The sequence below is a fragment of the Falco naumanni genome, chromosome 9, assembly GCF_017639655.2.
Source record: "Falco naumanni isolate bFalNau1 chromosome 9, bFalNau1.pat, whole genome shotgun sequence".
NCBI classification, from domain to species: domain Eukaryota; kingdom Metazoa; phylum Chordata; class Aves; order Falconiformes; family Falconidae; genus Falco; species Falco naumanni.
The window spans coordinates 6,304,836-6,331,442 of record NC_054062.1 but is presented as its reverse complement, the minus strand read 5'-3'; the positions used below and the strand labels follow the sequence as shown (position 1 = coordinate 6,331,442).

At 59.1% G+C, this 26,607-nt stretch overlaps 2 protein-coding genes across 3 annotated transcripts in view; both read right to left on the bottom strand.

Moving 5' to 3' along the window:
* Window positions 1-1,114: 1,114 nt before the first annotated feature.
* LOC121094120 (NOTCH regulated ankyrin repeat protein) lies at window positions 1,115-4,439 on the bottom strand. Its single transcript, XM_040607312.1, is given in 2 exon segments — window positions 1,115-4,182; window positions 4,184-4,439. Coding segments are annotated over 2 exon segments (348 nt in total). The 5' UTR covers window positions 4,259-4,439; the 3' UTR covers window positions 1,115-3,909.
* Window positions 4,440-15,421: 10,982 nt separating this feature from the next.
* EXD3 (exonuclease 3'-5' domain containing 3) overlaps window positions 15,422-26,607 on the bottom strand; it is a 290,758-nt gene continuing 279,572 nt past the window's right edge. For both annotated transcript variants that reach the window (XM_040606942.1, XM_040606943.1), the window contains exons 21-22: window positions 25,063-25,156; window positions 15,422-15,946 (exon numbers count right to left, since the gene is read on the bottom strand). In XM_040606942.1, coding sequence (XP_040462876.1) covers window positions 15,612-15,946; window positions 25,063-25,156 — 429 coding nt within the window. In that variant the 3' untranslated portion in view covers window positions 15,422-15,611. The remainder of the gene's footprint in view (window positions 15,947-25,062; window positions 25,157-26,607) is intronic.

Genomic DNA, 26,607 nt, shown 5'->3' with positions numbered 1-26,607 from the left:
GCTGTGCCCATCCCAGGCACTGTCCTGTGCTGGCAGTGTGGCACGGGGCTTGGCACATCAGGGTGGAAGTTGGCCAACCTGGAGAGATCACACCAAGCCCCTTCTCCAGGTTTCCTCCCCACTGCCATTTGCAGGACAGCGCTCCCGGCATTCCTGGGAATCCACACCCAGAGTCAAACTGAGCATGGCACAAATTTCCTGGGGATTTGGGAATTTCCAGAGCTGGAAAAATTATTGATATAGAAAAAGCCTCATTCGAAACCCCCACACCAGCGCCAGTGAAGGAAGCTTGTCTGCCCCCTGCTTTCAAAGCCCCAGCTGAGGGCAGGACCCAGCGGGTGCTGGCACAGGGCTGCCTCTGCTTTTCCCACTTCCCAGAGCAGCCGGATCCTGCCTGGAAAACCTCCAAAGGTGCAGCACTCAGCCCGCTTTTGGGCACCAGCCTGCTCTGAGCCACGTGAGATGACAGAGGTGCCCTTGGGGATGGAGACCCCATGCTGACCCTCACCCCACCACCAGTCCAACAGCAGCTTCTGGCTAGAGGTGACCCCATCCCCACAGCCCAAGGGTTTGGCAAGGACCAAGCCGCTTCAAACCCTTGCTGGGACTCAGGTTGAAGCAAAAAGCCTGGGAAGGGTTGCAGGGAATTACAGGGCGCTCAGCCAGTGGGGCTGGGGACCCAAATGCACCCCCCAAACACTACAGACCCCAGAAGCAGTCCCACAGCTGGTTGCAGAGCTCCCACTTCTCTCCCTTGGGTTGAGCAACTTCTTTAGGAACATCTCAAGCACCACATGCCTGGTCCAGCACATCCTGGTCCTGAGCCATCAACCCTCCACCAGCCACCAAACAGTGGGATAGGGCAAACCAGGACACCCCAGAGCTTCCTCCAGCTATGGGAAGGGGGTGGTAGGGGCTGCAGCTCCAGCATCCCCCCAAAATCCACCCCAGCCATCACCCTCTGGGGAATGCATTTAACCCCAGGAGCGCTACAGGTTTAGACACCAAAACAGGGACCTGGGGAGCCTAGCCAGCCACCCCCACCACAGGAACCACCCAGCATCACCCATAACCATGTGGGAAAGAACAAACAAAAAAGCCATTTAGTTTTGGGTTTTTTTTTTATAAAAAGATCAATGAAAAATTTATTTATAAATTTCGCACTCTGGGGCTACACGTCTATATCATACACTCAGGAATATGCTGTACTGTACAGACTTTATCCAGTTAGAAATGATCATATAGTGACCCACATACAGCTTCAATATAAGCCTAAAAATTCTTAACATTAATTAACATAATTAAAAAAGGTATTCGCATCTAAAGAAAAATCTACAGAAAAACTCCTTTCTGGAGCAATCTGTGCATCAGCTTCAATGTCTGCTTATTTCACTGACATTATCAATATATTCTTCTTACAAAAATAATAATAATTAAAAAGATGACTGCTGGAAGGCAACCAGTCATGCATGAAAGAGCCTCCCCCACCTGCCTCTTTTTTTAATTTATTTTTCTTGTACTCCCCGTTTTGGCGTGAAGGGTCAGCAGCACGATGAGCCAACAAGGGGGGTGGGGGGGACCCTCATTTCAATTTGAATCAATCTGCATCCCTTTTACTTCTCAGGATCAAGAGAGACGGGGGGGTGTGGGGGTTGCATAGAAAATTGAAACTCTAGGGACTAGGAAGGGCAGCAGCTTTTCAGTAAAATACAAAGGGATGTAAAAATACATCAACTCACAATTTCAGAGCAAACCCCCTTCCCCGACATACAGTTTCCCAAAATCTCAGCGTGTCTAAAGCTCCAGGAGGCTGGAAAGGAACAATACTTTTCTTAAACAACTCACCCAGCAATTCACACAGGAGATTCACAGTCTTAATAGGTATTTTATAAAAATATAAATATGGGTTACATCATGTTGTCTTTACAACACTGGACAGAGCTCCCTTTAGACTGGGTTTATAACCAAGATTTCTTTTTAAAAATCCATCTAGAACTTGGCTTTACAATACACTTTTTAATATCATGTCATAAATGTTATGACATTTCATTGTGGCAAATCCATTTAGTCAAAAAAAAATATAAATGTGCAACCATCTGGTAACGACGATAAAACCTCGCTAGAAAAGATCTTGTTCCCACCCCGTAACTATCGCACAGAAGCACCAGTGGAAGTGCTGGACACCCCCTTCCATGCTCACAGAAAGACTTCGGCCAAGCAGTTCCTTGCAAATTACAGCATTAACAGCAGACGCTTTCAACAGCGCTTTTTCTCTTGTTCTTCTTTAAATCTGGAGCTTTTTTAAACATCATCTCAAATCGTTGAAGTGGAGAAAACCAAAAACCAAACTGTAGGTGAAACCATCAGAGACAAAGCAGAATATTCAGTGCAATGGGAAATAATCATGGCAGACTCAAGTTGTTTTTTTTTAGTTTTAAGACTAGGAAAGCAAACAAACAACATCAACAAAAAGCATATTTCCCAAACCATATTTTTGAAACACTCACCACCAGCTTCCAACAAAACCAGGCTCACAATCTTCACCCACAAATATATACATACATGATAAATAGTTAAGACACAACCCAAATAAACCAGCAGGTAACTATTTTTTTTTTTTAATCGCAATGGTTTGGATGCAGGGAGCAAGAGAGGAAAGAACGGGGAGACGGCAGTGATACGGATGGCTTTAGTGCAGACGAAGAGAAGAGGGCTGAAAGACCAGCGGGAGAAAGGAGACTTCTTAAATTTTCCGCATTTTCCAAATGGATGTTCTTGTGCCATAGCAAAAAAAAAAAGCAGCATTTGCGATTATACGTGCAGTCACTTCAAAATGCGACCTCGGGTGGCTTTCTCTTCTTCCTCCCTTTCTTTTATAAATATATATATTTAGGCATATATATATAATATAAAAGGCGGGTGAATCTACATACATCAAATGAATCGTTCTGCATTGAGAAGTGTTATCCAAGTTTCACCAAAAGAAAAATAAAGTTCCCAAACTATTTTCAGTAGTTTTCCGGCATCTCTCTAGGCAGCAGAGAGCGCTCGCGCCCCTTTCCTGTGCAAAAGCAAATCCTCTGCCTCTAGAGTTTATTTCTTTTTTTTTAAGGAAAAAAAAAGTCCAGGATTTGCTAATCCCAGTTTACACACAAAACCAGAAGGATTCAATGTCTTTTCCTGGGATCTCAGGTGTGCTAAACGGATTCAAGAAGCGGGTGAGGACGCAGACTTTCTTCGGACACCCCAAAAAAAAAGAAACAAAGTAGAAAACCCAACGCAAAATAAAACAAAAAAGGAGCAAAACCGGGGTGAGAAAACCGTGTCTGTCATATTCCAACGGAGTCGCCTCAAGAAAAAAAATTAAAATTAAAAAAATCAGCGGTGGGAAAACACGGGGGAAGGTTGCAGGAGGGAGGAGCCCCCCCCGCGGTGCCCCGAGCCCCCAGCCCGTCCCGGGGCACGCGGGAATGGGGGTGGGGGGTGGGGGCGGGGGGCGTTGAAATGAATTCGTTTCTGAGCCAGAATACTTTAAATCGGAGGGAAGGGAGCGAGGGGAGAGAGGATTAAATATTAGCGGGGAGGGGGCGGGAGCCTTTAAAGCATCTGACCAGATGTCAAACTGAAACCGTGAATACTGTGAGTGCAGCCGAGGTAGATGGAGGAGAAAAAAAACCAAAACAAAACAACAAACCAAAACAAACAAAAAAAACAAAACCAAAAACAAAACCCAAACACATTACAGTAGGAAAACAACCCTTGGAAGAAAAAAAAAAAACAAAAGCAGGCGAACGGTGGCGTGTTTTGCGTGGGGCCCCAAATCTTCGCCAAATAAACCCCACGCGGGGGTGGGAGCAGCTTTGGCGGCCGGGGGAGCGGGGGATGGGGGGGGGGGCGGCGGCCCCGGCATCACCGGGCGCCGGCGGAGTATTTGGCCTTGGTGATCAGGTAGAGGACGATGTCCTGGTGGCCCCCGAAGGCGGCGATGTGCAGCGCGCTCCAGCCGTCCCGGTTCGCCAGGCGGATGTCGGCGCCGAACTTGACCAGGAGCTTGACCAGCTCCAGGTTGCCGTCGATGACGGACTGGTGCAGCGCCGTCTGCCCCTCGGGCCCGAAGGAGTTGACGTTGAACTCGCAGTTCGTCATGTTCTGCAGCAGCGACTGCAGCTCCTTGGTGTTGCCCCCGCCGCACCGCCTCCTGGAAGACGCGCTGGCTGGGCGGCGGCGCCGCGCACGGCGACACCTCGCTCTGGCTCATGCCGCCGCTCACGCCCCGCCGCCCCGCATGGACGGCGACGCCTCCGCCCGCCCGGGCATGCGGCTGCTGGGCGGCTGCCGGTGCTGCAGCCGCCGCCGGACCCGGGCCCCGCCGCTCCGCCGCCGCCGCGCTGCTACCGCCGCCGCTCCGCCGCCGCGCCCGGGCCCCTCTGGAGCGCAGCCGCCCCGCGCCGCGCCTTTTACTCCCCCTTTTATTTGCATAACAATGGCACGGCCGTGACGCGGCGCGCAGGGGCGGGGCGCCGCCGCCGAGCGCCCATTGGAACGGCCGGCAGGGGAGGGGGCGCGGAGCCACGCCCCCCGAGGGAGAGGAGCCGCGCCGCCCCTCCCCCACCCCTGGGCTGTGCCGGGGGGACGGTGGGGGGCGCTCCCGGCTCGGCTCGGCTCGGCTCGGCTCGGCTCGGCTCGGCTCGGCTGGGCGCAGCGCAGGGGCGCGGTGGTCACAGGCAGAGGGCGCCACCACCCAGGCCGTGCCGTGCCGTGCCGTGCCGTGCCGTGCCGTGCCGTGCCGTGCCGTGCCGTGCCGTGCCGTGCCGTGATGTGCGGGGCCGTGCCGTGATGTGCGGGGCCGTGCCGTGCCGTGATGTGCGGGGCCGTGCCATGCCGGGCTGTGTACAGCCTTGCCGTGCCGTGCCGTGCGGGGCCGTGCCGTGCCGTGCTGTGCGGGGCCGTGCCATGCCGGCCTGTGTACAGTCTTGCCGTGCTGTGCCGTGCGGGGCCGTGCCGTGCTGTGCGAGGCCGTGATGTGCGGGGCTGTACCATGCCACGCGGCGCCGTGCCGTGCGGGGCCATGCGGCGCCGTGCCGTGCTGTGCCGTGCGGGGGCCGGGCCGTGCCATGCCGTACCATGCCGTGCCAGGCGGATGCAGCCGGTCCCACCGCTGCCTCTCCGCGCTGCCACCGCGCTGTGCCCCCGGGACCCGCCGGCCCCGAACCCCGCGGGGGCGGGTGTCCCCCGGGTGCTGCCGAGCGGCACCGCAGACACCACCACACCGGGGCAGGTCACGGCAGGGGCACGAGGGGGTTCAGCCCCGCAGGATCTGGCCCCTCTGGGCGCACACAGCGGCGGTGCCATGAGGTTCAGGGACCCATGGCTGGGACTGATTTGGGGCGCGGGGAGGAAGGCGCAGCCCCCCACCGGACCCCACCGGCCCTGGAGCGACTCGATGTGGTCACACGGGACTTTGTGCGGGGTCGGATCCTGCCCGGCCAACAGCCGGGAGGTACCAAAAATGGTGCATCACCCCCCGTCGGTGCCGGAGGGGCCCCCGCGCCCGTTTGGCCCGCGGGGAGCAAACGGCGGGGGCTGGCTGGGAAGCGGCACCCCCGGGCCAGCACTCGCCACCTCTGCTGGGCATTTGGTCGCGGGAGCGGAGCGGGAGGCGCAGGGAGAGAGGAAGGAGCGTGTCGTAAAATGAGGTGACAGCGGCTGTGCCTCCCTTTGGGAATGGAACGGGAGAAACCGGCCAGCTGCGGAATTGCCAACCGATGGCACTTGCCACCTCGGAGTCACCCGTCACAGCGGCAGGACAGCGGCCCTGAGCTCAGGGCACCGCGCATCCCACCGCTTTTCCCGTGGCTTTTCCCTGTGGCTGCCCAGGGAAGGCAGCAGCTGGAGGAGGCTGGGACATGTTTCTGGCCCTCACTGGGTCCCGCTCCTGGGCTGGAGGAGGCCAAACCAGCCCGGCTTGGGCTGCAGGGGGTTGGGGTCCTGCTTCCCTTCCTACAAGGGACTACAGGGACTACTTTTCAAAGTCCAGCTCTGCAGCTAGCTTTTCTCATCGCCATTCCTAGCCCGTTCCCATCTCTTCATCTATGCCTGTGCCCATCTCCATCCCACCCCTGTCTCCACTGTCATCCCATGTCCATGCCTACCCCCCACCTCCATCCCCATCCAATCCCTGTCCATCCTAGCCCCAGACCCATCTCCGGCCCCATGCCCATCCCATCTCATCCTAATCCCTGTCCTATCCCATCCCATCCCATCCCATCCCATCCCATCCCATCCCATCCCATCCCATCCCATCCCATCCCATCCCATCCCATCCCATCCCATCCCATCCCATCCCATCCCATCCCTGTCCCATCCCCATCCAGCTCTGCCTGGTCTCTCTCTCACCCTGCTCGGCTTGCCCAGGCCAGGGCTCCCCCAGCTGTATCCCCATCGCATTCCCACAGGGAAGGGGGGGGACGTTACCACGGGCTGGGGTCTCGGGGTGGCTCTGGCCCTGCCGTGCCGCTGTCCCTTGTTTGCACAGCTTCTCCAGGGACAACCCTGTGCCACCGAGGCGTGGGGCTGGCAGGGGGCACAGAGGTGGGCTGGGGGCTCAGGGGCCACGCGGGAGCCAGGGTTGCCCGAGGACCATGGAGAGGAGCCAGCCTTGCCTGTCCTGTCCCCCCGCGGGCAGGGGGTGCTGGCGCTGCCCCCCAGCACCCCAGCTGTGGTGGCAGCGGGGACATCAGTGGCCGTCCCTGCCCCACGTTGGGGCAAGTGGCGGGACCCCGGCAAAGGGACGGCGGGGGGCCACGTGGTGGCACCGTGGCTGGGGTGGCCCTGCGGGCTCCGCTGCTGCCAGCTCGCCCTCTCCTTTCCACCCCTGACTATCCCGGGACAGCTGATTTTGTGCATTTACGGGCCGCATCCTGCGGGGTGCTGAGCGCTTTCAGCGAGCCGTGGGAGAGGGGATCGCTCACACCTCCCGGCCTGGGGCCGGGCCAGGGCCGCGTCCTCGCAAGCAAATCCGCGTTTGCCAGCGACATGGTGAGAAAAATCAAGAGCCTGGGCAGGGACCCAGCCATGCAAATGTTCCGGGCTGGCAGGTGGGGGCAGGACTCAGCCTGGGAGCGGTGCCAGAGAGGGAGGGAAAAGAGCAAAAAATAAAAAATATTTAAAAAAAAATTTTTAAAAAATTAAAAAGGAGATTTGGAAAACGTGCATTTTAGCTCCAATTTGTACCTCAGCTAACAGGCGCAGGGTAGCCGGGGGGTGCGGAGGCTCGGGTTGTGGGGCTGCGGGGGGGCCGGTGGCTGGAGTCCCCCCGGGGGGCTCTGCAGCCCCCCCCCCCCCCCCCCCCCCCCCGTGCTTTCTCAGTTAGGAACGGGGGAAGCCGCGGCGACCGCCCGTGCTGCAGGCGGCGGGAGGGGGACCCGGCACGGCGATGCCTGAAGCAAACGTCCTCCCCCAAAATATCCCCTCCCCAAGAGACGGGGCGACCGAATTCCGCCCCCCCCCGCCATGGTTGCCCGCGGGCGAGCGGGGAGGCGCTGCCGGCGGGGCTCGCAGCCGGGCGCCGGGCACGGCCAGCGCTCCCCCGCAGGAGCCAGCGGGCAGTGCCCGGCCGAGGCAGCCGGAGCCCGGGCACCCCCGGGGGGCGCCTCGCAGGGAGCCGGGAGCCGGGGGGCCGGGGCAGGCGGCGAGGGGGCGTGCCCCCACTTAATTCATTAAAATGTGTCGGAGAGCGTGGGAAAGACGAGAGCTTTTCTTCCCAGCGCGGAGACCCAGCGAAAGGCGTGCGAGGGAGAGCGACCTGCCTGCTTCTCCCTGCGAGCCGGGGGGAAGGCGCAGGTTGCCCCGGCCGCTGGCCCTGCCGCCCCCCCTCCTCGCCCCCTGGCCTGGGCAAAGCGGCCGCCGCAGCCGCAGTGGGGATGTGGAGGTGCGGGCAGGGTGGGAGCCCACGGGGGTGGGGGCTGCTGGGTGCCAGCGGTCCCCTCCTGCAGAGATCCACCCTTGGGTGGGAGGAGAGGGGAGCCCTGCCCCGGGCAGCTGGTTTTGGCAAGTGGGGAAGGGGCTGCTGGGTGCCAGTGGTCCCCCCCTGCAGAGATCCACCCTTGGGTGGGAGGAGAGGGGAGCCCTGCCTCGGGCGGCTGGTTTTGGCAAGTGAGGAACGGGCTGCGGGGGGATGTCCCATGGCAAAACCTTCCTCTGTGCTGAGAGCTGCCCTGCCCGCAGTGGGGCAGCAGCAGGGGCATGGCCGTGGGACTGGTCTCATGATTTTCCCATGGGCATATCACACCAGCCTTCAGCAGGACCCCAGCAGTGCCCCCCCAGCCAGTCCTGCGGGCAGAAGCTCCTGAGGCCAGAAGTGGGGTTTGCAAGAGAAACGTCCTCGTGCAGTAAGGACACATGTGCAGGTGCCCTGTGTCCTCTGCAGGGAGCAAGTCACCATGGGCAAAACTCTCATGGGTGGTTTGGGGAAGCCCTGGGGACCAGGGGAGGCTCCAGGCATCCCCCATCCTCTGGGACACCCCATACCACTGGGGTCACTGCGGGGACTGCCACTTCCAGTGGATGCCACTGTGGATGCTGCTGTCCACTTTCCCTCCCTCCCAGCCTGTGACAAATGTGATTTGAAACCTGAGCGAGACTCAAGCATGGTCGTAACCCTATGTGTGGTCATTGCCCTCGGCGGGGACACAGGTGGGGGACATCACTGCATGCCTGGCCCTGGGGCTGCAGGACCCTGACTCCCCACGGGGCTGTGGTGACCTGGTGCTGGGCTGTGCGGGTTGGGTCCTTGCACTGCAGCTTGGCCTTCAATCATTCCAGTGCCCCATCTTATCAGTCCTTATCCTGCTGGAAATGCTGCAGCTTTTCTGATGTAGCCTACAGCCTCCACATTTGACAGCAGGAAAATGCTGTTTGGGCAAAAGGCTGGGAACCCCTTGGAGCTGGAGAGCTCCTACCCAGCACCACAGGCAGGGCTCTCCAGCTGCACCACTGTCCCAGTGCTGCTGGGCCACGCTGCGGCAGCAGAGCAGACGTGTACCGAACCACCTTGGCTCAAGCCCGCGTTGTGCTAAACTGGCATCGTTAAATGTACCCAGCCTGGGGCGCTGACGATTGCTTGTAGGGCTTCTGGTGCTGGAAAACTGGTACGTGGAGGGACCAAATATTCACTTTGTGGGTGATGATACAGTCGGTTGGAGACACAGACCCGGGTTTTACATGCCCTGGGTCAAGCTCACCATCTTTGGGCCACAATTACCTTGTCCTGGGCCATCAGGATGAGCTCCAGTATTGAATCTGGTGTTGGTGCAAGGCTTTGGTGCTAGGAAATGGCCATCTCCTGAGACGCGTGGTCCCCAGGGCCACTTGTTTGATTGTGCTGTGCTGTCACTCCTTTGTAGTAGCTGTGGGGATGGGGGTACATCACCCCACTGTTCCTACCTGGCTCCTCCAGAAGATGCGATACATCCCATTGAGACTGGCCTGGGGGCCCCTGACTGCTCTGCGGGGGCATCCCTGGGGTGGAAGCAGGCTGAGGGGTGACACAGCCACATCCCCCCGCATGGCGAGGCACGCCTGGCGAGCGGGTAGAAGCTCATTTGCCTGAGAGTCATGCCCACATGTTGGCAGGCTGATGGGAAGGGTCCGGTCCCAGGCTATTTCCCAGGGAGCAAACATCCTCCTGATGCAAATCTCCCGCCTCACGTGGCACCGACACCTCTCTCCTCTCCTGCCCCCGGCAAGGGGCCAGCAGAAGTGACTCCCCGCCCGTGGGAGCAGAGTTTCCGAGGTGTGGGGCAGCACAAGGGCCTGAGCTTGCAGCCAGCCTCAGGCTCGTCAGCCCTGGGTCCGTGCCCAGAAACACGCCGGTTTGTTTGAAAACGGCAGCCGAGCAACTGGGAGCTTGATCGGAGCATCCGGTTGGAAAAGTGGCTCCGTGTCGAGGATGGGCAGCGGTACAACCCTCACCCTCCTCCTCCTCCTCCCCTGCCTTGCCAGCTGCCTGAGGGACCGGCCGGCCCTAGTTCAAGGCACAAAGTCATGCCAGGGAAAACCGAGCTGATTTCTCTGAGCTGGTCAAATATGCAGTGAGGTTTCCGCTCCAGATTACAAGAGGAAGGAAGTTTGCTCGGAAGGGGATGGGGATAAGGTGGGGGAGAAGGGAGGGAAGCGCATTCCTGCCTGATGAGGAACAATGTTGATATATTCACTTGTAAACTAAAGCTGGCCTGAGCACCAAACACCTTGTCCCCATCAAACTCCGAAGGATATGCGAAGAGTACACAAGGGGAGGAGAGGAACCGGCTGATATCCGATGCAGCGTGTCATTTCTCAGGGCTGAGAGAAGCTGCTCATTCAGGTCTCATTCAGGCTGGCGTGATAAAACAGAGATAAATTTCTTCCCCAGCGCTGTTTTATCAACAGGCTCTGGCCACAACTGCAGCTTGCCCTGCCGGGGCAGGAGCTGAGCGCAGGTGAAGTGACCTGGGGGTCGAAGGGCTCTCGGCATGGCCAGCCCCCCCCGAGCCTGCACGCCTGCCAGGGCGCTGCCCTTCCAACACACCATCAAACGGCTCCATAAAACCACGGAGGGCTCGTTACTGCCCTAATAAATGTTAAACATTAGTATGGCACAGACAATGGGATTTTTAATCTTTTTTTTTTTTTTTAAAGTAGCCAGATAGGGAAACAATATTGTAGGCTGACTAAAAAGCTGGTTTAATTCCCTTTGATCTGTATCCACCATTCAAAACTGGACAATTTATGACTTCCTGGATGCTCCTCAAGGCTGCTTCGAGGTGGAGTTTGACGTTGACTGTGTCTATGCCTGGAGATGACCTTGTTGCACAGGTCCCACCTCGACATCACCTCCTGCAGGCAGCAGAAAGGGAGAGGTGCTGTGCTGGGTCTCAGCCGCTGCCCCCATCCCCAGGAGCTGGATGAGACCCTTTGGGAGCTGTCCCATGCCATGCCCACGCACACATATGACCTGCTGGTGTCTGCTCTGGGTTGGTCTTCTCCTAAAACAAGTCCCACCGTGGTGAGCCTGCCCCAGCACAGCTGGCTGCCAGCAGCCCAGCCTGCAAGCACAAGCACTCACCCCCAAATTGACAGAGATGGCAGGGAGATAAAAGTCCTAGAGGTGGCCAGAAGGTGACCCTCCTGTCCCCAGGGATCAGAGGAAGGGCCCCTTCCAGGCAGCTCTGTGGCCAGGAGCCATCCCCAGGGTGAGGGACAGGGTCAGCGTGCCCCGTTGTCCCCCTCACCAGCCCCCCTCTTGCAGGGGAAGCAGTGGCAGACCAACGTGAAGCCGCAGCTCCAAAACCCCAGTGAGCAAAGGCCAGAAACGCTCACAGGCTGGCTGGAAGTGGTGTTTGGGAGGCTTGGGGCTTCAGCTCTGACCCCAACTGACTCAGATGTTCGTGTGACTCAGAAGCGTCCCCCAAACAGGGTCTGGAGAGGTTCGTCTCATCACGCGATGAAGCATCGCTCACCGCGGGGGCTGACAAGAGGGAGGCTGCAGCATTCCTGCTCTGCTCCATCCCCAGTTTCTGTCCTCCCAGAGCAAACCCCAAAGCAGCAGGATGCTGACACATGGATGAATCCGTGTGAAGCCTGGGGGGGCTCGGGCTGCTCAGCCTCTGGCACCGGCAGTCCCATGCTCACTGGCTGGGGTGGCCCCCCCAGTATCCTTCACCAGTGGCTGGCACAGAAGGGCTGCTGGCAAAGCACAAGCCTCATCCTCCCTCTGCTTAAAGGACACTTTTAGGGTCCCCACGTGCTGCTCCAGGGGAGCTGGGGGTCTGGTTGCCCACAAGGACATGGCAAGGCACAAGCTGGGAGCATTCACAGAGGAGGTGGCTCATGTGCTGGAGGAGCCGACAACTGGTTTGCAGACCATCAAGGGTGCTGGCACCAGAGGTGGGTGGATGTAAGGACATGCCGCTTCCAGGCACTGAACAGGTCACCTTGACACGCAGGGACAATGGCAAAACCCCCAGAGCCAGAGTACCCACTCAAGGCTGAGAGGGGCAGGATGTCCTCAAGGGGCCAGACACGGCACCCTGCAGCCATGGGGCAGTGGGTGTCCCAGGTCAGCGATCCCATGTGCCCCTTTCCGCAGGTCTCCTGCCAGCCAGCCTGGACACTTGAGGGCTCTGGGAAGGGCTTAAAGGAGAAAAGGGTCCTGGCAGCCTCAGGCAGCCTTTCTGCCCCTGGCCAGGGATGGGGAGGGGTGGAGGGATGGAAAGATGGAGAGCATCAGAGCTGGGCACTAATGGATGAGAAGACATATGCTACGGTCCATAGTGCTGAGACTGCACGTCCAAGCAAAGCCACTGTCACAGCACCACAGATGACTCAGGATGAAGGGACTTCAGCTGCTCAGAAGGAAGGTGCTTGCTTCTGATGCTGCCATTAGGAATAGAGGACAACTTTTAAACATCTACCCATGACATAGAGGCAGAAAACGTGTTATCATGGGTGCAACTTCCGAGCACCAAAGCCCTGCACCAACACCGGATTCAATACTGGAGCTCATCCTGATGGCCCAGGACGAGGTAACTGTGGCCCAAAGATGGTTGAGCTTGGCCCAGGGCATGTAAAACCTGGGTCTGTGTCTCCAACTGACTGTATCATCACCCACAAAGGGGATATTTGGTCCCTCCATGTACCAGTTTTCCAGCACCAGAAGGCCTACAGGTACATTTAACAATGCCAGTTTAGCAGAACTCAATTTAATCCCCTTCTTCCTGCTGTCACTGTCTTGCCCCAAACTGTTACACCACAAATATGATAAAAACGACCTGGGGGTAAAAGCAAAGAGGAAATTCCCATTTGAGATAAATAGGGAATTAAGAAAAAAATGTGCTTTCCTAGAGACAAACACCTAGAGAGAGCGCAGGGCTGGAAAACCAGGACTTGAAACACAATTCCTTCATGTCATATGCAAAAAATGAGAACAACTGAGGAGAGAAACAGAAAGAATTGATGGAAAAATTATGGCCACTGAGGGCGAGCCCAGCAGAAGGCATTTTAATCCCACTAGGAGGAATAACCCCCATGGCTGGAGGTGTCAATGTGCGTGCAGGAAGGTGTGCTGGGCTCCAGGAGCCTCCAGCCAAGTGGGAAAATCCCTCTTTTTCTTCTGCCCGTCTCTGGAAGAAGCAGAGCCATCTCCAGGGTAAGCCAAGAGAGATGGGGAAGGCGGTGATGAAGGCGGTGGGGCAGGAAGGTTTTGCTTAGACTGTTTCTGGGTGCCGAGCTCCAGCACCTTGCCCCCACTGGCCTGGGAGGACGAATGGCCACCAGCCCCTGGGAAGCTGGGCAACAGGGCTCCCCGGGGCGAGAGCCCACCCTGGGGACAGGGGATTAGAGGGGAGAGATGTGACCGTCCCTGGCAGTGACTCTGCGGAAAGCACAGAACCTGCCAGCCCTCCACCATGGGCAGAGGTGGCATGGGTTCAGAGATCCCCCTGGGAAATCCCCCCAGACCCAGCACCCCCATGCAGCCACAGCCCTGGCAGCAGGAGATGTGGTCCCCGAGTCCTCCGTGCGCAGGGGCTGTACTGTGCTGGGCACGGCCACCTCTGGCTGGGGCATCATCAGTGAGGCTTTGCTTTGCGGCCCCCCAAAACCAGACTAGGAGGAGAGGAACGGTGGGTTTAAGACCAATCTGCAGCAGCCAGTGTCAAAACACTAACCACCGCACCACAGCGGCTCCGCAAGCAGAGTGCTGGGGCATGACCGTTGTCCGGCAGACACTGCGGTGATGATGATGGTGATGCTCAACCATGGAGGAGGCTTTCTCCCCAAGCTCTGCCAAGCTAAGTGCAGGGAAGGAGGGAAAATCCCCCCCACCCCCCACCCCTCGGGAAACACAGATCCTCGTAGCTGCTTCTGGCCAGGGCCAGATGCACCCCTCAGTGTGCCCTGATGGGAAAGGACCAGGCTCAGCACCTCTGCCCTGCTAAAATGGATCCTTACCTTTAAGCACACGCAGGGCCAGTGGTGCGTGCTGCTGCGGTGACAGCTCTGCCGCTGCGGTGCTGCTGGCATCCTCCTCGTCTTTGTTCATCGCCAGTGAAGGAGGTGACATTATTTTTATGCCTCCACTTGAAAGAAACAGGGCTCTACAGCAGCAAACAAGGGGCAGGCAGGGGGCCCTGGCAGGGCTGTGAAGGAGATGGGGACAGAGATGGGGACAGAGATGGGGACAGGCGTCCTCTGCCACCTTTTGGTGGAAATGAGGACAGAAGAGCATACTGTGACCGTGGAAAGTGTCACCAGGGAGTTGTGCCTATGGCCAGGACTCAGCAGGGACCGTTACGGGCACAGTGTGGGATGGTCACCTTTCAGGGTCACTTGTACTAATGCCTGGGCAGAAGCTTGCGGAAAGAGGAATGTTTAAAGCAGAAAAAGCTGGCAAAGGGCTGAGCCTGGGGGGTGAGATGTCCCTGAGGGCAGGGAAGGAGCCCCCCGGCACCATGTTGGCAGGAGCTCTTGGAGAGGGAAAGGGAGTCTCGCATTGCAGCGTAAGCTGCCTGGGCAGGCATTCTGCTGGCCCGTAAATGTCACACTTCAGCCAAGAGCCCCTCGGGCCCTCTCAGCAATAACATCAGGGCCTGGCAGTTAACCGGGATTAGAGAAGGAATTTTGCAAATGCTCCCCAGTTGCAGGGTGGAGTGGTTGAAGCCTGTTCCTGGACAGGGAGGCATCAGACGGCAGTGCCTGGAGCTGCAGGACCAACCTGGCTGGGCTCCTCACGTCACCTGCCCCCCCCATCGGTCCGTGCAGCCTCCTCTGGATGCCGGCTGGTCCCGCTGGGAACCCTGGATCCTGGCAATGGTGGGACTACACACCTTGGGCATGGGGGCGCCTTGATGGACCCATCTGGGGGGAGGCGGGCAGGCAGGTGCTGCTCACCTGCTGGGCTGGCAGGCAGCTTTGCCACCCATGGGACCCCTGCCCAGACCGGTCTGGTCGGCTGGGGCATTCCCAGCTCCAGCATGGGGTGATGTGGGTGCCGGTGAGCACTGTGGTGCACCCAGAGGCCCCCCAGACCGCCACGCCTGTGCCCACCCATTGCCTCCAAGGAATGCCGGGAGAGCTGCGGGGAGAGCAGGACCAGGATGAGCAGGGATGCTGGGGATGGGTCATGGCATGGCACGTGTCCCACAGGCTGGGGAGCACTCTGGGCACCGGAGATGCTCTCTCCCCCTTGCTGCTGTTGGGGATGCAGCTCCTGGCTCCCCAACACGAGCGACCCAGCAGCGGGGCACTGGGGCGAGGGTGCCAGGGCCTGATAGGTGCCATGGGGTTGGCACTGCCTGGGTGGCATTTCGGAGAGCTCTGTCACCCTCTGGCCATGCCCAGCCTGGAGGCAGGCAGAAATAAAGCAAAGGGTCCATTCCCCAGCCACCTCTGATTTAATAAGGATCTCCATGTCTTTTCGGGCTGTCACAAACCATCAGCACAGCGGACCCCGAAACAACAGCCCCTCACTTCCAACCTCACACCACAAACCCATGGCCAAAAATCTGCTGAGGTTCACTGGAGAGTGTCCCCGCTGTGGTCCTCACCTCGCTGTGGAGCCCCCGTGCCCCACCTCAGCTCAGCTCGTAGATGCTCTGCTCATCCCTGGTAGTGACAAGAACATCCTGAAACTGGGAGACAACACGTCCAAAATGGGACCCTTCCCAAAACACCTTCCCACAGCAGGTGCAGCAGTAGAAGTCTGTGAGGTCAGCTTTGTCCAGCACCCCTGGGGGGATGGCAGCGACCTGCAGGACCGTGCCCCCCACCAGCACCGCTGCCGCCCTGTGCTGCTCTGGCTCCTCCAGCCGCTCCCTGTGCGGGCTGCAGCCAGGCTGGGCTGCGTCACAGGCTGGCACGGCAGCATCGCAGCTCCGGCTGGGATTCTCCTCACACCTCACCAGGCTGCCTGAGGGGAGAGGAGACAGCAAATAAACCATCAGCCATTGGTGTGATGAGGGGAGTCTGTGCTCAGTTACTTGAACGACCCTTGTGAGGGGCCTGTTATCCCTGCGGGGAGTCCAGGCGCTGCCCTGCGTCCCCAGGGACGAGCATCCCATGAATCTGGGAGGAGGTGGCCACCAGCATCCACCAACTGCCTGCCCTGAGCATGGCACCTGGGCAGCCTCCTGCTCCCCAGCAGCTGCCCGGTGCTTCCCACACCTCCTCTGCCTGGGCAGCAGCGGGGTCTGCCATGGTCCCGGGGGCTATTCCAGTCTGGGTAACTGCACCAGTGCTGCTGCTCTACTGGGTGCAATGGTTTTACCTCCCTGTGACAGGTGGGGCAAGGCTGCTCTCCGAGATGTGCTGTGCCCCCTGCCCCCAGGCTACGTTACAGTGCAAGCAAACAGCAAGGGGAGCCCTTACTGCTGCTTTAATTAAAACCCCACCACTAAAAGCTGTCTGCACTGCTCATGATATCCACAGCTCTCCTGGCCTTCCCAAGGACACTGGGCGCTGGGCTACGCGTGACATCCACCTCCCACCACAGAACCCAGGCAAGGGGCACAGTGGGGTGCGATGTGGGGCTGTGCCCCACACGCCCCGGCCAGCACAAACCCCACAGCATCTTTGGCAGCTCGGGAGCTCTCACCGCCCGCGGCTGGGGCACGGCAGGTGGCTGGATCCGGGTGGCGGAAGCCGAGGGCTGAGCTACCTCCCATCCATCAGGACGCCTGGCAGCCAGGGACACCGCCGCAGTCATTGCTGTGGGATGACTCATTTTTGGCAGGGGGGGCTTGTCCTGCCCGGGCATCCATTAAGACAACAAAAGGCATCCTGCATCACTCCAGCAGCACCTCTGGGGCATCCAGCCTGCCCCTTTTGAGGATCAGAGGGAACCTTGTCAGGAGCCAGCTGTGATGGAGAGGGACACCAGCATTCCTGGCTGGCTCTTCCTAGCATCCCAATGCTGTCAGGAACTGGGACATGCTGGGGATTATCGTGGGGGAAAGCAAGGCTGAGGACAGCCCTGAAACGGCCACCTCACCTTGGCAGAGCCACCCCACAGTTGCCCAGCAGGGCCTCGACTTGCCACTGCAGGAGCAGAAAGAGCCACAGCCTGGGAGAGGTGCAAGAGGCTCAGCTCACATCAGCCCCCGGTTCAGAGGGGCTCCCCACAGTCCCCAAGACATGTCACACCTCCCCAGAGGAGATGACCAGCCCAAGCTACTGGGACGTGGTCACCCCCTGTTCCCAGCAGACAAACTGCCACACTCAGGGCCAAGGCTTTCACTAGAGATGTTCTCAGGGTGGTTTTGCAGATCAGCCCTGGATCACCACGTAGCCCAGCAGTGTCACAAGTTTGGGGACTGCTGTCACTACACAAGGGGGAAGCGGCCCCAAGCGCAGTCCCAGCCACTGGACCAGAGCTGGGCTCACCATCACTGTGCCCTGGGCAAGTGCCCTGCAGCCCCCCGCTCACAGATGGGCCTTTCTTTCACCCTCTGCATCTGCTTGGGACAATAGCATCCATTCTCAGAGTAAAAACAGTGACCTCAATTTCCCATTTTCTCCAATTTCTGGCCTATGGTGAAGCATCTGGGCTGCTCTCAGGAGATCCCTCGGCCAGCTGGAGCAGGGATGCGGAGGAGAAGACCCCTCCCAGGGGCTCCTCTGGGACAGAGCTCATCAGTGGGTGGCAGATCCCCAGGGCAGGAGGCAGGGCTTCTGCCCTCACCCCATTCCTGCCTCCCTCTGCTCTGTGCTACACGATGGCACAGGGTGGCCTGAGCATGGGCACACAGGGACTGGCTGAGGAGCCCAAGCTGCAGGATGAGCCTTCAAGCACACAGACCACAGGCTACCCGCATAACCCTGGGCCGCCACTTGCTTTTCTTCTGTTTCTAACACGTGGACACACATCTGCCTTTTTTCTCCCTTTTCTATTCATCGTGCCTGCTCTCAAGCACCAGACCTCTGCACCTGCCTCCAGGACCCCGACAGGAGGGACATCTACCTGGGTTGGGACTTTCAAATCCAACCGAAACAACACTACCAGCAGCCAGCACTGATGGCCAACACCTTTCCCCATTATGGAGCCTAAAAGATTCCCTGGCCCAATCCTGCAGCACCCAAGCCCTGCCAGCGCCAGGGCACAGACACTCGATGCGCCTGCTGGAATCCCAGGCAATTTGCTCTCCCTTCCGACACGCTCCATCAGCTGCCCTGCTGCTGCCGGTGGGCAACGCCAACAGCAGACCCCCGCCTTCCTTGCATGGGGGGTGGTGGTGAAACAAACCAAAACTCCCCCAAACACTCCAATCCCACCCCCCTGGGCTCGTGAGAAAAAGGCAGGCAGGGAGGAAAAGTTCATCCCTTAAAAGCCCAGGGAAAGAAAGCCCGGGATAGTCACTCAGTAGTTTTGCCTTTCGCTTGCACCAGCCCCCTCCTAATTGTGGGTCTTCAAAGGGTTGAAAATGCTACATCACTTCAAAGTGACCATTTTTGAATGGGAGCTTGTAAAACCCCTTCTCCCCCTCCCACCAAATTCTTTCCAGGGCTTTTGAAGATGCCTGCGCTTCCCTTGCCGCTGCGGTGAAAGGGCCACTGGGCGCAAGGCACAGCGTGCCAGCTGGGCACGCAGTGAAACCTGTGCTGGGAAAAGGTCAGATCCCCCAGAAAAAGGGGGTTTTCCTTAGGGAAAAGGGGGGATTTTTTTCAAGGAGGGTCGTTTTGGGTTTTTTTTCTCCCTTTTGAGGTGCTGCTCCCGCGGGGCTGCAGCCTGGTTCGCCTGGATGCTGCACACCACGGAGTCACACCCGAGACAGGGCAAAAGGCACATGTGGGGCGCACAGGGCTGAGGGGAGCCGCGCATCCTTCCAACACGCTGGGAGTTTTTCGGATCTGCGGCATCTAGAGCTCTGCAATGGTTCGCACCAAAGGCTGGATTCCCACCGCATCTCTGCGGAGGAGAAATGAAAGCGATTCCTTACCGAATCAATTTGAAACACCTCTTGGGAACTAATAATCCCATTATAAAACATCTTGAAAATAAAAAGCTCTTTTGCCTCTCCCTCACCTCTCCCCCTCTTGCCCGGGTCATCCTGCGGATGACAGAGCCTGATGGGAGGGCTGAGCCCTGCAGTCCCCCCCCCAGCACCCTGGGGTTGAGCACCCACATGTGTTAGTGCCACAGAGCCCCACGGGCAACAAGGACCGTCCCCATCCCGTGGCACCGTCCCTGACCCGGCAGCCCTGCTCAGCACAGAGCTGTCTCCTCCTGCCCTCCCCACGAGCTGCAGCTGTACCCTGCCCTCGCACGTGCTGCCCACTCACACCGCCAGCTCCTGCCCACCCTGCTCACCCGTAGGAATTAACATCCCTGCTGTTCCCACCTACTGACACATCTCACCACCCAGCAAGTGCTGCCGTGTAGAGGGGAAAGGGGGTGCCGCAGGACCCCAATTCTGCTTATTTCTGCATCAGGTTCCTCCTTGGGCTAAGCAAGGCCACCCTCAGCGGTGGGAAGCCACCTCTGCAGCCCAAGAGATGTACTTGTCACCTCTGCAGCAGCCCTGCTTCATGCCCCAGCCACTGCCACGCACCCCTTGCTCCGTGAGATGAGGTGCAGCAGGAGCCCCCCCAGCCCGGGAGGGATCCCCTTCCTTCAGCCCACAGCCACTGGCCCCAAGTGGGAAGACCCATGCCCAAGCCACATCTCACACCCTGGAGCTCTGCATGGCTCCTGGTGCCTGAAAATAAATGGTACCTTCACCCCGGGGGACACAGAGCAGCATCCAGGGACCCCACGGCCACCACTCCAGTGATGGTCCCACATGAGCCCTGCATGGCAGCTATTGCGACAGGGGCCTCTGGCGGGCAAAGCGACTTGTCCCAAAGACCCCAAGGAAGGCCGGGATGGGACAGGAGCTGCAGCTCCGTGTGCTCCGCCGTGAGGTCCTGCGCATGGACTGGGGGGCTGCGCCCAGCAGGAAGGGTGTGAGTCAGGGCAGGGGGATGGGCGCCTTCCCCTGCCCACGGAGAGGCCCTTAGCGGTGCAGGGGCCAAACCGAAAGGCTAATGTGATGGTGACACTGGTGACCTGCAGTCTCTACAGCCTGTTCCGTGGGATGCAACATAGGAGTCCTCAGTCAGCATTTCTGGGACTACACTGGGACCCCCGCACTGCAGGATCAGGGGCACAGCAGGGCCTGGGAAACTGGGACAGAGCAGGATCGGGGCAAGCACCCTTTGAACCTGTGCCCATTCCCCTTTCCCAGACCACACAGCCCTGATTTGGCTGGAACATCCCATCCCTGTGCACCTGGGCACCCGTGGGGTCTCAGTGTCAGGGCACTATTGGGTAACCCAAACTGCCGGGGGGGCAGGGGAGGGGGCCAGGTACTTCTGCACAAAATCCTACCCCCCAGGCCTCGTTTCTAGCCCAGGTCCCTCTGTGTCACCTCAGCTGAGACCAAGCCCTTGGGGCCAGGAGCTGGGTGCTTGTCCCGGCTGGCTCAGGCGGGGACCTGGCACTCGCCCCATGGCTCCGCAGCGGGAACCACAGCCTCCTGCTGCCTCCCGAGAGGCACCCGGGTCTGGCACGGCTTGTGCAAGCTGAGAGCCCTTCTCCCAGCCCGGCAGCCGCACCCAGCTGTCATCGCAACCACACACACGGGAGACTCGTCCGTAATTAGGCAATTAAGGCTTAGGTGTTTTGGAGAAAGCGCACATCGTAAAGGCTTTGCACAAGGCTGAAAGCAGACCTGGGAGCATTCTTGGAGTACAAAGGTGCATGGGAAACCTTGCCGTGGCAAGAGATTGAACCTGATAAGAGGAGTTACAAGCCTGAGAAACGCACTGGATTGCAGGGCACCGAAGATGCCTGGTTATCTTTTCCTCCTTGATAAGACACATAAGCAAAGGACAAAGGACCCGGGATTGTGCAACCTGTGCTGCAGCAGCCCGGCCACGATCTTAAGATGTTCCCAGGGCGGAGGAGGGAGGATAAGCTCAAGGCAAGAGGCACCTTCAGTTCCTACCATCTCCCTATGCCGCTGTGGGAGAAAACCCTGCTGGCTCCTGTGCCCGGCGCTGGGCAGGAGCTCCAGGCGGCCCCTAGCTCCTTCCCCGGGGGGCATCCAGCATGACACCACCGTCAGCGGGTACACACAGAGCTCTGCAAACCCACAGCCACAAAAATGTCACCAGCTTCCCAGCCCGGCAGTGGTTTCTCATATGAGCAAACAATTTTGTACTTCTGGAGCGGGGGAGCTAGCGGAGTGCAACCCAGCCAAGCCCGGCGGGTGTTTCTGGTTTGTCTCACCACCACAGCTCCTGGTCCCAGCCCTGCGCTGCAGCTGGGGATAGGCAGGAGCATGACCCCATCACCACGCTGTGTCCCAGAGGGAAGAGAGCCTGAATGCATGGGGTTGCCTGGTCTGAGGGTGAAGGAGGCTGGAAAGCTCCTGGATCCATGGGTGCAGCCCCTCGGGGACCCGTCCCCTTCCCTGCAGCAGCGTGCAGAGCAGCCTGGGACATCTGGGGTGCCTTGGCCACTCCTGCATGCTGGCTCTGGTGTGAGGCAGCGAGCGTGCAAGGGCTGCTCCATGGGTGTGAGAGTGCTCCTGGGACTGATGCTCACAGCAAAGCCAAATGCTGCAGGTCAGGGAAGCACAGCAGGAAAAAAACCGGCATCCAGCCTTAAGGCTTTGGATGTGCTGCAGCCTCCTTCCACTGTGCATCAGAGGCCCTGGCTAGGGGAAACAGGACTCACCAGCCCATGTCCTCACTGTCCCAGTGCAGTGGCCATAGTGGAGGGACCCAGTACTATCCTGGTGTCACCCCTGCTCGGAGCCACTGCACAGCCTTCCCTGCACTGTTGTCTTGCAGCTCATCCCGCCGCCTGCCCACGCGCTGCCTCTGCCCGCTTTCACACAGGCTCGCAAGGAGCTGAGGGCTAGGAAGGGAAAGAAACCCTGAGTCACCCCTCGGGCCAGTGAGGGCAAGGTGGGTGCCCCAGCTGGGCGGCTCAGAGCCCTGCCAGCCTCACAGCATCCTGCTGCCCAGCGCAGGGGTGTCCTGTCTGCTCCCCCAGCGCCCACGGGGCTGCCCGGGGCTTATCCTGCACCTGCACATTGCGACGCTGGAGAAGATGGGTAGTGCAGATCTCGCGGGTCTCAAGTACCAGCTTTGGCAGCTGGTCAAGGAGGATGCTCACCCAGCCTGGGGCTCCCCAGGGTGCTGCACTGGGGTCCCTGAGCACCCCTGGCCACTGTGCCTGCTCCTCCACCTCTCTCCAGCATGGAGCAGGCCCAAAGGAAAGCAGGACCAGTTGTTCTCATTTTTTGTAAAATGTTTCAGATGGCAAGTGATGATTTTACGATTAAAGCAGCCTTTTCTGTTTGGCAAATCCTAACCAGATCAAATGTGCTACATCCTCGCCTTTCCCAGGGTCCAGATTTCATCTGGCAGAGCACCCCCCGAACACCGGGGCCCTGTGCCAGCTGGTTTTACCACACTGACTAAGCAAGAAGCTTCCCCTGGCCAGATGAGAGCCTGTGACACATCCCACCCCCCTGGGTCATTTGGGAGCCCACACGCTGCCAATGGCCTCCAGCAAGGTCTTGCCTGTGCTACATGGTGACCCACAGCACTGCTGCCTCTCTCTGCCCCGCTCCCAGTCTGCTCCAGGCACCCCGAGCTGCCCAGAGCATCCCACTGGGAAAAAGGCATCATGGGGCAAAGCTGTACAGGCTTGAGACTGCTTCCACCACTTCCATCAAAGCCCTCATGCAGGGAAAATGTGGCTGTGTCAGGGAAAATGTTCCTTAAAACCTGGGAAAGTCCTAGGTCTAAGTTGGAGGGAGCTATTACAGGATGAATAATTTGCCTTTCATCACTTGGAAGCCCTGCCATAAAAATCCTGGAGCCAAACGGAGCAGCACTGGCTTGACTTTTGCAGCCAAAACGTGAGCAGCTCCAGGCTGTCTGCAGCTGGACCCTGGGACTCGGGAGCACCTGGGCAGCTGCAGACTTCTGTCAAGGGCTGGTCCTGCAGGATCCATACCCATCTGCAGCTGATGGGTGCCCCAGCACCCACGGCGGCTGCTGCTGCACCTGCCTGCTCCTCGTCAGAGACCTGAAGCCCCCTCCCCGAGGAGGGTCTCTCCTCCCCTGGAAGTAGGAATGGGGAAAAGGCATTTTCTTGCCAAGCAGCAGCATCTGGCCGGGGCTCTCGGCGTTAATCCACGTGCAGTGCCATGAACGAGATGGCACAGCCTGGGCTGGAGTCATGGATCAGGGGCCAGTCCCAGTGCGGGCAAGCAGCTGGGGGCTCTGGGTGCTGAGCTCTCCATGCCACATGTTGGGCCACGGCGGAGGGCAGAGCAGGTCCCTGCCACCAGCCCCCTCCAGAAGGAAACTGGGGAATGACTGAGATTTTCCTTCTGAACCCACTTCTCTGGCTGCCCATCCCATCCCACCGCCACCACTGTCACCACCAAGTGACGGCAGGACATTGTCATCACACCCTTCCCTTGTTTCTCTTCCACAAAACTTGACCCAAAGTGGGACGTTGTGGGAACAACCTACTTGAGCTCATGCTGATGCTCACAATCCCAGCAGCCCCCAGCAGAATCTAAATAGAACTGGAAAACCCAGGGTGGCCAGAGTCCTGGGGCACAGGGGACCCCCCTGGCAAGTCCCCAGGGGTCTTCACTTCCTGCCCAGGCATCACAGCTTCTATTTTATGGCTCTGTTGCAGCAAAACACCAACCCTCTGAGGCTGTTGTGGCATCTTCAGTCCCTGACCGCTCCACGTTGGAGGATGCTCCCCGACAAGATCACGCCCACCGTGGCTGGCACAGGGCTCCCACCTTGCCCAGCAGAGAGGGCTCCTTCCCCACACCTCCAGGGGCCTGTGGTCCCAGCGAGAGGCTGCGTGGCACGATGGGGACATGGGGCGTTACAGGCACGGTGTAAAGGGTAGAACGAGGTGGAGCCTATAAAGCCTGCGTGGAGGAGCAATGGTGCTGTGTGAGACCTGCCCAGCTCCATCATCCCCGTCCCAAAGAGGGAAGGGGAAACCGCTCACACGGCTGAACGCAAACCACAGCATTTCTATTTCCCATACTCCAAAACTGGCTGAACAGGCCCAGCTGGTCGCTGGGTACACACACAGAGCAAGTGTCCTCACCAGAGAAACCACTGGGGAGGATGCCCTGGCCTTTTGGGAAGCACGGTGCTCCCAGGCTGCCGGCACCATGGGAAAAGCCGCCCCACCACGTCCTTCATCCCCAGAGCCACATGTGCTGTTCCCAGCAAAGCCACAGCCAGCTGGGTGAGCCAGGTAGCTGCCGTGTCGCACCGCTCTCTCCTACCAAGCAGATGGGGAAACTGAGGCACGGCAAGCAACGCGTGCGAGGGCCAGTGGCAGAGCCCAGGCTGGGTCAGAGCAGTGAGAGGGGCACGCTTTCATCCTGGTGTGCCTGTGGTGGGTGTCACTCACCACCAAAACATGGGTCCCTGCAGGGAGGAGCATGGGGGGGGGGAGGGGGGTGTCAGCGCAGTTCAGGGCAGGGCATGGAGGAGCTTTCTTGTGCCCCGAGCCTGCTGCAGCCTCTCCGGGCCGGCGGCACTGACTCACTCCTCCGGCAGCCTGACCTAGTTTAAGAGGCACCATGCAGGTGAGAAAGGCACCATTAGCAGCGCCACCCAGGAGGCATTTTGCAGCCCAAGCTGAGTTTTCCATGTCAGGCAGCGATGGCCTTAGGCTGTCACTTAAGCCACTGCTGGCATGTCACCAAACCACCCCAGGCTGGGCAATCCCATGCCTCACAGGGCAGTACCGGGCAGCCGGGGTAAATGGCTGGGAGCTGTGCTTGGCGTGCACAAGCTCAACCAGGCACCAAGCAGACTTGGAAGAGCTCTGGGAGTCTGCACCCCAGGGCAGGTTGGCGGCAGGGGACCCCATTCCCCCTCTGACGGTCCCACTCTGCCCAGGGCAGCGAGTCCCAGGTGGGAGCGCAGGGAGGGGGTCCCGGTTGGAGCGTCACGCCCAGCCACCAGTGCCCACCCACTTACCTGTGCTGCCGTCCCCCAGTGCCTGCCTGCTGCCCTCCACCAGCTGCCTCATCCTCTCTCTTGAGACCTTCAGGTACTTGTCGCAGTTGCACACCTGGAAGAAGAAAGAGGGGGAGGTTGGTGAGGCAGCGGCCGTGCTCCCTGGGCATCTCCTGCCTGCCTGGGCACACAGCACTGGGCACCCCTGGCAGAGCCTGGGCAGCCTCCATGCAGGGGGAAACTTGGGCGAAGCCTGTCCCACCAAGGGATGGGGGTGCACAACATGACCAGACACACTGTTGGGGCTCACAAGCCACAAGAACTCCTTTTCCAAAGGCACTCCATCGTTACAGGGCTTAGCCATGTCCCTGCGCCAGGCTGCTGGTACCGCTGCCCACCCCACCGCTCCTCGCTCCCCAGCCCTACCCAATGCCAGAAACCACCAGTAACTGAGGATGCCTTGAAACATCAAGCAGGCACCCAAAGTCTGGGCCGTGGCTTCAAGATTTGATCCCTATCGCCTCAGAAGCTGTGGAGGATGGCTGCGGCCCCCGAAATGCCCTGGCATCTCAGCTGGCTCTGCTTGGCCCCGCTCTGCCACAGCACCGCAAACACCGAGTCACAGTTTCTACCCCACCTTTGGTTTGCCAAAACGCACCCAGAGAGATCTCCAAGTGCCTGCACGTGCCAGGTGCTGGCCCCTAGGGAGCCAAACCCCCCCCCAAGGAGCTCCCCAAACCCCACGACCGAGGAGCACCCACTAACAGGTGCCTCAGGCTGAGCCCAGGGTGCAGCTGAGCGCTCTTGCCCAGGAGCCACTGGCACTAAATCTCCGTAGGAGCACTGCAGCCGGCTCCCTGACAGCTTTCCTCTCCTCTCCCCCTCCCTGCTTCGACGGGAGCTGGGATGTGCTACAACACCTTTCATCAGCTATTTGTTTGTAGCGGCTGTTTTCTGCTTGCGGAGCATTTCGAGCACGCTGCACCCAAGGCAAGCAGGGAGAGAGGTGCATAACTTCACCGAGCAGAACAAGTTCCCTGCCTGGGGCCTTGCTCCAAAGCCTGTTGAAACCAGAAAGGTTTTTCCACCTCCTGACCGGGCACCGGCGCGGGGCTGCAGCAGCTCTGCCGGTTTGCGGTGTGCTAGCTGCGGCGGCGCTGGGTTCACGGCAAGGTGCCACGATGCCCCTTCTTCCCACACAGCTGCCTGAAGGAGGATGGGGGGAGGATGATTTGTTTGAAAATGAGCTCGCCACCATGTCCCGGCTCTGCCCTGCAGCAGGAAGAAGTTATTTCCACCAGCAGCCTCCACAAAACCAGCACACGCTCCCCAGCCTGGGCATGATGTGGCCATCAAAGGATGCCTGGGCTCAGGTCCCTGAAGTCACGGTGCTCCAGCCCCATGGAGCAGCAGCACAGACAGGCAGAGGTGGACAAGGTGCGATCTTGAAAACACCCAAATGACGTGTGGAAGGTGCTGCATCACCTTTAGAAAGGAATTTTGCAGCAATCCCCCGATTTGCACAGCAAGCATCAAGCAACCCCTACTCATGCAAATATGGGTCAG